This window comes from Chlamydotis macqueenii, chromosome 3 (genome assembly GCF_036417535.1).
Source record: "Chlamydotis macqueenii isolate bChlMac1 chromosome 3, bChlMac1.mat, whole genome shotgun sequence".
In the NCBI taxonomy this organism is placed as follows: domain Eukaryota; kingdom Metazoa; phylum Chordata; class Aves; order Otidiformes; family Otididae; genus Chlamydotis; species Chlamydotis macqueenii.
The window spans coordinates 119,013,332-119,028,060 of NC_141558.1; the positions used below are offsets into that span (position 1 = coordinate 119,013,332).

The following is a 14,729-nucleotide window of genomic DNA, read 5'->3' on the forward strand; positions in this document are numbered from 1 at the left end:
TTGTGTGCAGTTCTTCATGGCCTTGATTTGGAAAGTGAGCATTGCATCTTTGAAAATCTCAACGGTACTGTGAACCTAATACCACTGAATGGAGCGCAGTGTTCTGTGAATGGTATTCAGATTACAGAGGCCACACACCTAAACCAAGGTATTACTGACCGTACTGTCTTTTTTGATGCAGCGCATTTATTTCTTTCTTGCAACAGCACTGAAAAAATGTGTGTGTGTATAAAGATGTTATTGTTTAATTAATTCTAATTGTTTAATTAATTCTATTGTTTAATTAATTAATTTCTAATTCAATTTCTTCCAAAAACAATCAGGAGAGCCATGGAGGTTCTGTTCTGTCTAAGAATTACCATGTGGTGAAAAGAAAGAGAATTCTTTTCTAATTTAAGCCACTTCATAATCTTGAGTATGAATTGATAGTTACTATTTGATTTAGTTCAAAGTCTATACATAAAGTGAACTCCATGCCAGATTGCTTAGATTGCTGTGATATTAAGAAAAAGAACATTGGTCTCTGTAGGACTAAAATACTCCCCTGTCCCCGAGCTTCAGGCCAGGACTTAACACTATTGCCAAATACTCTTGTACAGCAGGAGATTCAACTGGAGTATCTGTTCACTGCAGCTGTAGGGAAATGACCAAAGGGGGAGGGTGAAACTTAAGGAGGAAGTTTAGAGAATTATCATTTTAGTATAAAAGCTTTAAAATTTGGAAATGAAAATGCAGCTGGGACAGCTGGGAACAAAGATGTATTGTGTTGGCCTGGAAAGGACTGGCTAGCAAGTAAGTTGGTGAGTGCTGCAGCAGAGATTCAGGTTGTTTTGTTTTCCAGGAGCACCCAGAATATCTTCCTATTATCAGTGAGCTGAAGGACCTGTTTAGGAGTGAGGTTGTGACACAGCTCAGCTGGTGAAAAGCACTGTCACTTTAGATTCCTGGAAAGAAGCTTTTAGAGTAAGCTTATTCTGACAAAGGAAGAATGCAATGTTGAACAAGGAGAGTCTTGCATCTTTTTCTGAACTCAAACAAGTGCTTCAAAAGTCTGCTTTCAGAAAATAAAGAGTTTTGGTGAAGAGAGGCGACATTGATTTTGTAAAGCGTCTGTTTCTTCATGCAAAATGAGACGTATGCACTTGTTTCTCTTACAGATATTGGAAGGGAAAAAAAAAAGCCCAGGCCCCTTTGTCTTATATTTGGGTAAATCCCATTGATAAATTGTGAGCAATAGAAGCATTGACATTTATGGCAAAACCCACTGTGAACAATAAGAATTGCAGTTGCAATGACTCATCTTTATCCTGCTACGTTTCAAAGGCAGTAAAGATTTGGTGTGCCTCAGAAGAAAGTAGGAGTTTGGATGCTATTTCCTTCTTCCAGGTGTATGTAAAAACTTGGTTTTTGTACTGTGAACAGTGGAAACATGACTCTTTTTTTCTCCGAAATTTCTGTCTGTCTAAATAAATTTGCAACTAACAAGAAAGGGGAAAGGGTTGCTTTGAGTTACTAAATTGTGGGGAAAAAAAGCTATATAAGCTGACTTGTCGCCTGTGTAACCAGACAGTGTGTGACAGAAAGACAGCCACTATGACATCAGGTGAGCAAAGCTGATGAAATAAGTCACTTAACGACTCGTGCACAATCTGTGTATCCTATCTGTGTTAGCATTTAGTCTCACAGCATGAAATGCCAGCCTTCTTAAATATCCAGTTTAGGTAACACTGATTAATTGATGTTATATTTAAATGTTTCCGTTCATCGTTAATAACTGTTCATTTGAAAATACGTTAAGTTTTTAGACTGTCAGGGAGTTTAAAAAAAGAGGCATATTAATTACTACTTCCTTCTACAGATTACTTCCAGCATTTTTGAATTCTGGCTAATGTGGCCTTTTTGTGTACATGTAACTTACTACAATATTTTTTCCTTCTTGAGAACATATGTTAGGGTTTCTATAGGCAATTGAATTAGTATTGAGAATTAGAATTTGTCCTTTACCTTAAACTCCCAAAGAGTTGTGGTGAATGGAGTTAAATCCAGTTGGCAACTGTCTTAAGTTGTATTCCTGAGGGCTCAGTATTGGGGCCAGTTCTGTTTAATATCTTTATCAGTGATCTGGATGAGGAGATTGAGTGCACCCTCAGTAAGTTTGCGGATAACACCAAGTTGGACAGGAGCGTTGATCTTCTTGAGGATAGAAACGCTCTACAGAGGGATCCGGACAGGCTGAATTGATGATCCGAGGCCAATTGTATGAGATTCAGCAAAGCTTAGTGCTTGATCTTGCACTTGGTAACAACAACCCCATGCCACACTACAGGCTTGGGGAAGAGTGACTGGAAAGCTGCCCGGTTGGAAAAGGACCTGGGAGTATTGGTGAACAGCTGGCCGAATATGAGACAGCAGTGTGCCCAGGTGGCTTGTATCAGGAACAGTGTGGCCAGCGGGAGTAGGGAAGTTGTTGTCCCTTTGTACTCTGCACAAATGAGGCCTCACCTCGAATACTGTGTTCAGTTTTGGGCCCCTCAGTACCAGAAAGACATTGAGTTGCTAGAGCATGTCCAGAGAAGTGCAACAAAGCTCGTGAGGGGTCTGGAGCACAAGTCTTAAGAGGAGCGGCTGAGGGAACTGGGGTTGTTTAGTCTGGAGAAAAGGAGGCTGAGGGGAGACCTTACCACTCTCGGCAACTACCTGAAAGGAGGCTGTTGCGAGGTGAGTCGATCTCTTCTCGCAAGTAGCAAGTGATACGACGAGAGGAAATGACCTCAAGTTGCATCAGAGGAGACTTAGATTGGATACTAGGAAAAAATTATTCACCAAAAGGCTTGTCAAGCATTGGAACAGGCTGCCCAGGAAAGTGGTGGAGTCACCATCCCTGGAGGTATTTAAAAGATGTGTTGATGTGGTGCTTAGGGACATGTTTTAGTGGTGGACTTGGCAGTGCTAGGTTTACGGTTGGACTTGATGATCTTAAAGGTCTTTTCCAAACTAAATGATTCTATGATTCTAAATTTATCTTCAACTTGAACCATGTTTTCCAGTTTTTAGGCCAAAGTGCCAACCCTTCTGTAGTTAACATAACCTCCCACTGCAGTTTTTTTCATAGTTCATTAATAAAAAATAACTTTTAGAAGTTGGTAAGATCTTAATTATCAATACATTTGTTTCCATAGTTCCAAAAGATTGCTCTGTGTAGATCAGAGATGCTTGATGACGTTCAACAGATGTTCTTCCTATATATATAGAATCATAGAATGGTTAGGGTTGGAAGGGTCCTTCAAAGGTCATCTAGTCCAACCCCCCTGCAAGGAGCAGGGACATCTCCAACCAGATCAGGTTGCTCAGAGCCTCATCCAACCTGGCTTTGAACATTTCCAGGGATGGGGCATCCACCATCTCTCTGGGCAACCAAGAAAATAGAAAAACTCATAAATCCTGGCTGATAACATATAAAAATAAATGATAAAAAAAACCAAAACCCAAACAAGCTGCTAAAAGGTTCTAAAACAGCACTAAACTCTTCTTCAAACACATCAAGAAGCTCATCAGAGAGTCTGTAGGGCTGATCAATGATCAGGGTATAAAAGAAGCACTACAGAGAGCAGAAGGCCTTTTCAGAGAATAAATTTATATTCACTGTGGAAGAAACTAGGAAAACCCACATGCCAGAACACTTTTGTGTTATATCATATATGTTATGTATATGTATGTTGTGTTATATCATATATGTTGTTATGTATGTGTTATATCATATGTTTTATGTTATCTCGTATATCACGTGATACATGTTTTTGTATGTTATGTGTTATATAAGTGATAAATATACACACACACATATATATAGATGTTTTATATATATATTTTTTTTTTTTTTTTTTCCCCTATGCTTTCTGGTCACTTTTATGTTGGAGTCAACTGGTAAATTGCAAGATCAGAGCTTCACAAATGATAAAGACATTTTTGCTTAGTTTTTGTGTTGTTGTTCTTAGTACTGTCAATATATTTGACAAAAGTTTTTTTCTTTGCCATGTAATGTTTAGGGAGAATAAGAATTGTTGCTTGTAGTAAATAAATTGAAAGCAAACCCCATAGCAAATCCTGTTACATTTCCATGACAACATTTATGCTGCACTTTGTATACTTGCATTCTGATGGAGAGCTGCATTGTACAATAGCAGACAATCAAACCTAGTACTTAGGAAATATTTGACTGCATGATTTTGTCCAGACTTAAAGCCTAAAGAGGCTTTGATGTTGATGCTTATCTAGGTTCTCTTAAATGTGGATTAAGACTGTAGAGTTTCTCCTTAATAATAGAACAATACAAAAATGATCGTAGGATTCAGGGAAGAGAAACCTAGAGTTGTTCATATGATCTGTGGTCTGGGTTTGACTGTCATGTGCTTGCTGTTAAGGCTCTGTCTCCTTTTCTCTTTTAAATTCATGAAGTTAGGAAGATACATCTGTAACTATATTCATTCTGAAATTTTAAATAATTTATTTAAGGTGCTTCCACCTAGTAAAGTGGTCAAAAATGTTTACAATGCATTATTTTTATATTCATTTGAAAGTAACTGAAGGAATTTCATAGAAGTCCTCGCTGTCCCCCTCCAGGTAGCCAGCATGAGTGGAACAGATAAATGTTTGGTACAACTGTAAGCATATGAAGCAGTGATAGAGAGAAAACAGTTTTAGCCCTTTCATTACAGCAGTCATGGCTGTCAGGGATCCCTTTTAATATACTTACATTAAAAATATGCCCAGCACACTTCTCAAAGGAAAGGTCATCATATAAATTAGAGGTGATATCAAAATGACTTTGCAATCAAACTTAAGTACAGATTTATGAAAGGTAGCTCTTTTTAAGATTAGATTGAGGTAAACGATTTATATGGTCCAAAATTGAGGTGTTGTGTAGACAGGAAGAAGTGGTGTCGTGAGTATAGTTCTTTCTGCCGTTTATTTGCCAAGACTGGATGACCTTATATGGGTTGATATTCCTAATTAAGCAAATTTTAAGAGGAGCATTCCTTATTAAGGATGGCATGTCATTCTCAGAAGGTAAGAATTTGTTTGCAGTGGACAGTCTAAGTGCAGTTTTTTCATACTGTGAGTGTAATGGAGTCCTTTTTCTTATTTTTTAAAAATGCCTCATACCAACAGACAGATAAATGCTTGATTCTGTGGTGGTTAACTTGGAAGACTTCCATGTTATGACAGTAGTGAGACATCACTGACAATATACTACTTCTTAGTAGGAAAGTATTCATCTTGGTGCATCTCATTATTTGTGACCTCTACCTTAACTGATTAAATACAATAATGGATGTGCATTGAGCAATATGAATTATTCAAGTTTCTTCCTTCAGAAAATAGCTATTGGGTATAAAAGTCTAATAGTCTCGTTTTGAGTGACAATAAACTTCAGTGTTGTTCTGTAGAGAGAAGAAAAAGATAACTGAGAGTACAAATGATGGAAATCTGGAGCTTTCAGCATAGGTGGATTCAAACCTGACTGCAATCAGTAGTGGATGGACAAGTTTGTTCTTATGGATGTTCCTATTATATCAGTACCTACTGGTGGCTTCCAAAGTAGCGCTGTTGAAGAGTGTGTAGATCAGATTGAGGCAGCTGCTTCCACTGCTTCCTCTACCTATATATTCTTTAACTGAACTACATGACAAGTTTGACCTTTGTGTGTGTGAACATGTGTGACTTTTTTTTTTTTAATTAGGAAGAGGAAGGAATAAACTGTATGCATCAGTTAATGTAGCTGTGACTGTGCATCCTTATACACTTGAATTATCAAAATGCATTTTCATTTTGTTCTTGATTAATGGAAGTCTTTGCTTACATATTCTATGTCTGAAAAATTACTTGGTATTTTCAGGTACAGTATGTTGTAAGTGAATGGTGTGTGTTTTTTCTCATCAGGTGCTGTTATATTACTTGGAAGAACCAATATGTTTCGCTTTAACCACCCAAAGGAAGCTGCTAAGCTAAGGGAAAAAAGAAAGGTGATATTAAATCAGTGTTTGGGGAAATGTAAACCTTTTCACAATTTTCTTGTTAATATAGACATACCTCGGTTGTTGTAGAATGTTTTTTTTTTTATTTGCTTCACAGACATTAGTTATTTCATCAAGTGAAACAAGAGTTTGTAAGCACATTGTTTTTTTGTCTAATACATTTATTTTATGGTCTGTTGTTAGAGTGGACTGCTATCTTCCTTCAGCTTGTCTATGACAGACCTTTCAAAATCTTGTGAGAACTTGTCAGCGGTTATGCTTTATAATCCAGGGTGAGTATATTCTAAAAGTATATTAAAATTGCAACAGTTCTTCATTTTAGTGGTTTGAATGTTCCAAATGGCGGTAATATAAAATATTTTGTTTTCAGATTCATAGTACATGCTTGTTAAATAACAAGCTTCTGAATGAAGCCAGAACTTTTGAGAAATGTATTTTGAACTAGTATATGCTATAAAATGGAATGAAGGGACACTGATGAACTTTCCATCTTGCTTAACACGTGCTTTTACCTGGGATTTTTTTATGTAAATGCAAGAAGAGTAATTGCACCAGCAAATAACCACACTGATAGATCTAACACAAAGAAAGTTGTAGTACCTGAAGTCTGGGGGACAGCATTTGCATTTATAAATGAAGGCAGTTCAGCATAATGACATAATAATGACGTTCATGCTTTCTTGAGAATTACAGGTTAACTATTTTTCCTGAGAAAAAATGCATTGTAAACTGAAAATTAAGGTTTTTTGAGTTCATATAATATCAATACAAGCATTAAAAAGCTAGGAAATTAATGTCTCCATGTTCTCACCTATATACCTCCTAGTAGGTGGCTAAGTTAGGATGTGGAAAACAGTTTTATCAGACAGTTACAATGACATAGACTGCTTATTGTAGAGAAGCTATTTTTAATGTTCTTAAAGTGACTTACAGAGAATTCATAGTGTTTTGTTCTATTTTTTTCCCCGATAGCTAGTGCCTATGTTTTGAATTAAGTGTTAGATGAGGCACTTTAACCACCTGTGTGCTTTTGAAAAATGGACTGTAAATTGAATTACAGGCTTTCAGATAGTGCAGCTTTATACCTGAGTTTTACTGTGGGGTTGCTCTTTATCCATTAGAACTTCGGAAAATTGAACAGGTAATAATAACTGCAAGTTAAACAATGTCTTAAATACAGTGAATATGTGTAGTAACATTGCTTCAAATGTGACTGTTTCTCTTTTGCTATTGAGCTACCTACAGAGATCTCAAGATAGTGCGCTGGTTGCTCATAAATTACATCTTTTTTTTCAGAGATTAAATAGAAGGTCAAAAAAGTATATGTATGTTTTTCTATAGCTTTTCAGATAGTTTGATCTAAAAACTTCTAGTGACAGTTGTTAGTATTATATTTTCAGTGGGCTGGGGAGGGTGCCTGGGTGTTCTTTGTTACCTCTGGTTATTGATCAGCTGTCATGGGCCTTTCCCCAACTAATAATGTTATTCTGTAACAATACTGTTATGAATAATTGCATTATACTGCACAGTACTGACCTTGACTTTGCAGTCAGCATAGAATAGGAGAGATTATTTCAACATTGCCTCACTTGCAGTCTTTCAGATTTGCAGCAAAATACAATGGCATGGGCAAGGCCCAGTTGAAGGTAGGCTTAAGAATGATTCCCTGCCCAAGGAGTTCATACTGTCTTCAGATAATGGCAAATTGTGTCTTAGAGAGAGATTTTTTTTTTCCTGTGACCCTTATTAAAAAAAAAAAAAAAAAGGCTTGCGTGTTACTTATCATCTCTATGATGGATTGCAGCAAATTCTTTTTCCCCTAATGTATTTTGTGGAATATAGCTTTTTTTCCTTGTCAGTTCTTCAAACATCTTGCATTGCTTTCCTGGAAATCAGACGGTATGAATAATATAATTAAGTTATCAATGTATGCAACAATTTTTAGAAACACTGCCATTTTTCACATCTAACACTTCTTGTAACTTTTATTTTCCTTCCTTCGGTGTGATTATGAGAGCGCTATTGCTGTTGAAATTAAGGGTAAGATTAGGTGAAATACTCTCCATATTCCTGAAAGCTTTCATGCTTGTGTTTTATTAGAATATAAGCTATGAGCAGAGGGTTAATTATTGATATTCTCCTGCTAGTCTGCATTCAATTAATCTTTGTGAACTGGCTTGCAGGAATGGATATTTTGTCCTGCTTAATTTGTAAACACAAGAAAGGACTATGCTTAAGGCTTGGATTACCGGGATAGTGCAGGTCTGCCTGACTGTTGCTTGTTTTTGAGCAATAAAACCTATTCTATAGTCACTGTTATGTATATATGTTTTTCTAAGCGAGGAAAGCTCATGGTTGCGTATTTGTAATTTAAACTCTTACACCTACCTGTTTTAAAAATAGGTGCCATATCTAACAATACACATTGCCCACGCAGTGCAGAGGTAAGTGTTGTCCTAATAGATCAGCGATTTAAAAAAAACCCAAAAAACAAATCGCAAACCCCCATACCCCCTCAAATATGATTTTTTACTGCTTTTATGACTGCTGCAAAGAGAAGGTAGACTCTGAAGTTGGCACTGTAGTTTAACTGATTCCTGGTCTTACAAATCAGTAGAAGAAAGCATCTTCCATAATTGATGCATACGGACAGCAATTTGGCAACAGCAGCTTTTCAGCTTAGACTGAGATTCCATGACAATTTTAAATTTATTTATGTTGATACAAACACTTTTCTTTCTGTCTCCTGCTTTGTGACAGCGCTGGGGTTTTTCTGATCATGTGGTGAGCTTGTCCCACAGAGGTAATTATGCAGAAAGTATTACTTTAAAGGGAACAGATGGCTAGGGTAAATGCAAGTTAAAGAAAAGAATACATTTTGAATAAAGCAGAGCCCAAGCATTTAGGACCTAGTAATAATTCAAAGCCAATGACATCATATTCTTAAAGAGTTGGACAACTTGCAGAATGCTTGAGCTCTATACTTCCAGCTGGGAATGCTGCTTAGCAAGTACAGTGCTGCAGTGGTTATTATTCTGAGTAGTGACTGTGTTCAGCCTGGGTAAAACATTCAATAAATCTGATAGCTGGGTAATTGTACTGAAGGCACTAGCGGGGGGGCAAGCATCTTGCTTCCTGCAAAAGTGCAGATGGAAAAGAATATCCTACTCTAAATTTGGTTTGGATTTTTTTTTCTTTTTGTTTTTCATCAGGAACAATGTAGGATGTGATCTTTTGGTATTGACCCTCTATTACAATAGATCAATTTCTCATAACGTAATGGTATACTACCCACCATCAGTGTAGATCTAGTTTCAGTAGCTGGCCTTCTGAGTTTTTTTTGTGTGACTTCTATAGCTGACTAGCATACTACCTATTGTTAATTTAGCACTTTCAAGACCACCTTTTCTTCCGGTTTTGGTACTGATAACCTCAAGGCTGACAGCTAAATTTGCGATTTCCGTAGGCTGCAATAAACGCCTTGTAAGATCTAGTATCTTTAGCAATCAATGGCAGAAGAGCCTGTGGGCTATTACCTTCAGTTGTGAAGGCAGACGAATGATGACTCTTGCTTACTGTACCTGTATCTTTCCCATGTGAAAATCAGTGCTATCTTTAATTGTATTTTCAGATGGATTGTCTTTGTGTGTGCCTTTTGTTATGTATGTGGTTTTTGTTCGGCTGTTGATTTCTCATATTGCCGTAGTTCAGCCCCGATCAGGACCAGACTACACAGTCTCTCTCTCACTCCCCCCACCCTCTGAGAGAATAGGGAGAGATAATATAAGGAAAAACGGCTCGAGGTTTGAGATAAGGACAGGGAGAAAATCCTTAAAGTTACCATTATGGGCAAAACAGACTCGACTTGGGGAAAACTATTCATTTATTACTACAAACAGCAGGATAATGAGACAGAGAACAAGATAACCTCCCTCTTCCCAAGCTTAACATTATCTCTACTACCTTCCCCTCCGAGCAGCACAGGGGGGAAGAGGGAATGGGGGTTGCGGTCAGTTCATCACGCGTTGTTTTATGCCACTGCTTCATGGTTGGGGGAAGAACTCCTCACATTCCTCTCCTGCTTCATTGTGGGGGTCCCACCCATACGCTACAGTCCTTCCTGAAACTGCTCCAGCGTGGGTCATCTCTTCCACGGAGTGCAGTCCCTCCAGAACGGCTGTCCCAGTGGGCCCTCCTGGGGCCACAGCTGCCGTCAGGCATCCACCTCCCCCGGTGTGGGGTCCTTCACGGGCTCCAAGTGGATCTCTGCTCCTCCGTGGACCTCCATGGGCTGCAGGGGGACAACCTGCTCCACCATGGTCGTCACCACAGGCTGCAGGGGAATCTTGGCCAGGAGCCGCATTACTCCTCCCCCTCCTTCTTCACTGACCTTGGCATCTGCAGCTGTTCCTCTCACAAGACAAGTTCTTCTCAACAGGCTGGCAGATGCCTCTCAGAATCTCTTCACATCATCCATCTCATCTCCTCTCCACTTCTTACAGCCAGGCCGGGCCGAGCTGGGCCTAGTCGGCCACCTGGCGAGAGGCCAGAGGGTGAGGCCTGCAAGGCCTATGAGGCCTACGCCTCCCTCTATGCACCTCTGCCCCCGCTCAGCTTCTTCACATCTTCTCTTCTCTCTTTTTTTTTTCTGTTTTCCCTTTCTTAACTACGTTATCGCAGAGGTGTTATCATGGAACATTCTGCTGCCAATCGGCTCGGCCTTGGCCAGCAGCAGGTCCACCCTAGGCCTGGACAAGTCCACTGAACAAAGGGGAGCAACTTCTAGCAGTTTCCTTACAGAAGCTACCACCTTAGGTCTCCCCCTCACTAAACAAAACCACAACACACATGTTGGAGACAGTTGCATAAAATTTTGGCTTACCATGCAAAATACTTTGTTCTACTTTATCCTAGTCTTTGTCTTTAATCTTGTGTCATGAAACACTGCTTCAGATAATGAGCTTTGGATAAAATAGAATTTTGCACAGAGACTGGTACTGAAGATTTCATTTGGGGACTTTTTGTAAGTTATATTGTACTGTAACTCTAAAACCACTTATGAGAAACCTTGGTCTTGTCATGGATTTAGCATGAGGTTTTTTTTGTTTTTGTAAAATGAATCTCATAAATTGGGCTACGGAGTGGCATTGTAATGTCTTTGTAGTCCTGCTAATACTCAGTCTTTCCTAACAGATGTAGTACCAGATAGCACTTTTGTGCTGTGTAAATTAAGCTATTGTGGTACTGTGCTAGTAGAACTGACTTCCTTTCTCTACAGCTTATGTACACTGCTGTCATCACTAGATATGCCACGTATTCCAGGAAAATGGTGACTATTTCATTCAACACTGATCAGATTCAGTTTCTTTGTGGTAGATCTACAAAAGAAGAGAGAGTAGATTCTAGTTGTTAGTATCTGTATGTTTCTTACTTTTTAATTTCCAGCTAATTTTTTTTTCTATTCACAGTAGTGCTCACATTAATAAAGAGAGTAGAGGTTATGTGAAAAAGATTTTTATTACAGATAGACTAAGCCGGAAAACATCAGTCTTGCATCTGTGCTTTGTAAAACTGGCAGTGATGTATTATAGCAAGTGATTTTTTTTGGTGAACCTGAGATTTTTTTTTTTTTTTTTTGACTAGCTTCTTAAAGAAACAAGGTTTCTGCAACCATTGACAGCCTGTATTGCCTTCTCATCTTCTCTCCTGTCTTGAAATAACTTTGAACTCATAATCAGTTTGAAGCAAATACTGCTGAGGAATGATCTCAGAAGTGGTAAATTCCTAAATATATTGAGAAAATAGGCAGCTGAGGAAGACAGGCATCATTATTACCCCAGCAAAAACAGAAGCTGCAGTGTGAGTGCCTTTGATGGAAAATAGAGGTACTGTGAATAACCCCAAGGCAGGAGAGCCTTCAGTGGAGCTCAGACCCTCTTAGGCACCACAGAATCTACATAGCAGCAAAACACCAGGCTGCATTAGCCCTTCACTTCATAGGAGTATTTATTTGTCTAAAATGCATTAAATGTGCGATTTAAAACCAGCTAAATGTAGCATTTAGAAGCTATTTGTTGGGGTGTTGATGGTGATCCATGTTTGGCTTTGGGAAACAGCCATTTTCACTGAAGAAAGAACCACTTCTGCATAGTTAGTTTCTCCTTCCTGAAAAACCTTTTAAGCACAGCCAGCTTCACTTCAGTGTAAGGTAAAACTGATTGTCGTGACACCAGTATTGAAGATATTTGAGACACTTCTTCAAAGAGAAAAATCAGAGTTTTCACCCCTCACCTATTTTTATATCAGTCTGATTGCTATGATGGCTCATTTTCCTTGTATCAGAGCTCAGTCAAAAGCTAGTTACTGTTTTTATGCATATGTAAAATATATTTGCCAATTTTGTGTTTTATAGGACAGTCAAAATAGCAAAAGATTTTTTTGCTCTGTGTTTTGCAAATTATGTTAGCTGATCTGAAACATTTTACTTCATTATGGTTTAATCAAGCATGGGAATACCTGTTAATCTTCTTTGCCAGCTATCTAAGCAAAGATGGCCAACATCTAACAGCACCCAATGGACATCTGCATTTCCACAGACTAGAGCTATATTTCACATGATCTATATTATTTTGGACTGAAGTAATCATGAATATAGTGACATTTGTCAGCCAAGACCTATGTAAGAAGTGATAGCTAACAACTATGAATTCCAGAGGCAGACCACAGCCAAAGCGAGGGCTATTGAGGTATAGCTTAAAAAAAAAAAAAACAAAAAAAAAACCAAACAAAAAAATGGGGGGAGGGGAGAAAAAGCACACATGATAACCATTAAATTAAGCTTTTGCTTTCTGAAGGTCCCTTAACATTGCTTTTTTTTCTCTTTGCATAACTTCATATTTTGCATTGCTGCTACAGAAATTATGATAAAATTAAAATACTAAATTTTTGTCATCTCTTCTGGTGCTGTAATGTTGAGATAGTGCCCATCCTAGACAGTCTCAGTGCAAATGTGAAGGAGCTCTTAGTAAGACATTTACATGACAGTTCCAGATTGCTGAAGCTGTGTATAAAAATCAACATTTACTAATCTCTTAGGCATTGTAAAAAGTATTTTTTAAAATGAATTTGTGAGGAATAGGGAAAAGTGGAATTTGTTAAACTAGTCTTTCTTCAGTATTACAGTGGTTAGAAAGATGCTTCTTGAGTATATAGGAATCAGTTCATTTAAACTACTTTATAAACATTAGATTATTGGTGTTTTTTGTTACACATTTCCAAGGGCAATTCCTTTCTGTCATAGACATTGGTATGATTTTAGAAAAAAAAAATATTATGTATACCTTATTGTTCAAAAAACCTGTCTATGTAATTGTGGTCGTGACATCTTAAACTGCAGTTCGTCACATACTTGAAGTTAATTTTGTGGTGCAGTCTTGCATTTTTTTCAGTGTTTATGAACTACCTCACTAACCTGCAAACTCCTTAAGCTGTAGCAGGTCTGAAATAACTGGATATTTGTCTATTTGTTTGAGTATTTCAGGCCATATATAGGTTCTTTATGCTTTAACAAAATAGAAGGAATATTTATTTTGAAAAACTTCCTTAAAAATCATAAGTCTTTCAAAGGAAGTTAAAATAAGTTCTGTACAACTGTAATAAGAGCTGATAGTAAAAATGACATAAAATACTCTCCAATAATTATACCTTATCAAACTAAGTAATTTAAAATCTCAAAATATTTTAGATAAATGAGTTTGAATTCTCTTCTGTACTTGAATGTTTCCAGGAATTTGATTTTTTTTCAACCCCACAGGTTACATCATAGTAATATGGATTTTCTTCTTAGCAGGAAAAGGAGGAACAACTACGAGCATACTGTACCTTAGATTCTTAGCTCTTTCCCTTCTCAGAAGTGGTCAAGTTAATAAACCATAGGATGATGAGCATCGATTAACTATCATTGGCATTTGAAAAACTTGTTTAGAAAGAACAAATATTTAAATTTTACTTTGGAATAGTAATGTGATGAATGTTCTGTGAATCTAACCTATTTAACCTCTAATAAAACAAACTGTTATTGACTTTAAAATATTCTGTACCGCTAATGTATTTTTTTCTATCAATTCCTTTCTTTATTGATCGCTCTGTTTCCCCCTGCCTCCCATGGCAGTCTTTTCCCTGTAAAAGGACCGATCTGTCTAAGGTAGAGAAATTCAATTTATTTGTATTGATTGCCGCATGTAGTTAACTTGTAGAGGCTATGCTGATCATTTATCTGTCTTGTTTACCTTTTAGATAGTTTGGATTTTTTTCACCAGAAATACATTTACTTTTCTGTTTGTACTCATGTCAGACAGCATGATATCTAATTTGTAACCCTAATGAAGGGGATATTTTCTGTTATAGTAGAAAGTAGTTTATAAAACTTTTGATTTGTACCATTTTTATAATCTTCTAAGTAGACACTGAATTGCATTATATCTTCCTATTTTTTATGATATTCAGGAAATAATAACCTTTTAACTGTGGTTTTGTTTTTTTTTTTTTTTTTTCAAACCAGGCTAGAATTTGAGAGACAACAACGAGAGGAACTTGAAAAATTAGAGAGTAAAAGGTAACATCCTCTGTGATCTTTACATATGTGTGTGTGTATATATATACACACATTGTAGACTCATTTAAATCATTAGTTTG

At 37.3% G+C, this 14,729-nt stretch overlaps 1 protein-coding gene across 3 annotated transcripts in view; it reads left to right on the plus strand.

Moving 5' to 3' along the window:
• The window catches only part of KIF16B (kinesin family member 16B), a 153,945-nt gene that overhangs the window by 76,921 nt on the left and 62,295 nt on the right, over window positions 1–14,729 (plus strand). For 2 of the 3 annotated variants that reach the window (XM_086745328.1, XM_086745329.1), the window contains exons 15-18: window positions 11–148; window positions 5,941–6,023; window positions 6,219–6,307; window positions 14,596–14,649. In XM_086745328.1, coding sequence (XP_086601454.1) covers window positions 11–148; window positions 5,941–6,023; window positions 6,219–6,307; window positions 14,596–14,649 — 364 coding nt within the window. Of the gene's footprint in view, window positions 1–10; window positions 149–5,940; window positions 6,024–6,218; window positions 6,308–14,205; window positions 14,239–14,595; window positions 14,650–14,729 lie in introns of all 3 variants that reach the window. The other variant, XM_086745326.1, reaches the window with a different exon arrangement.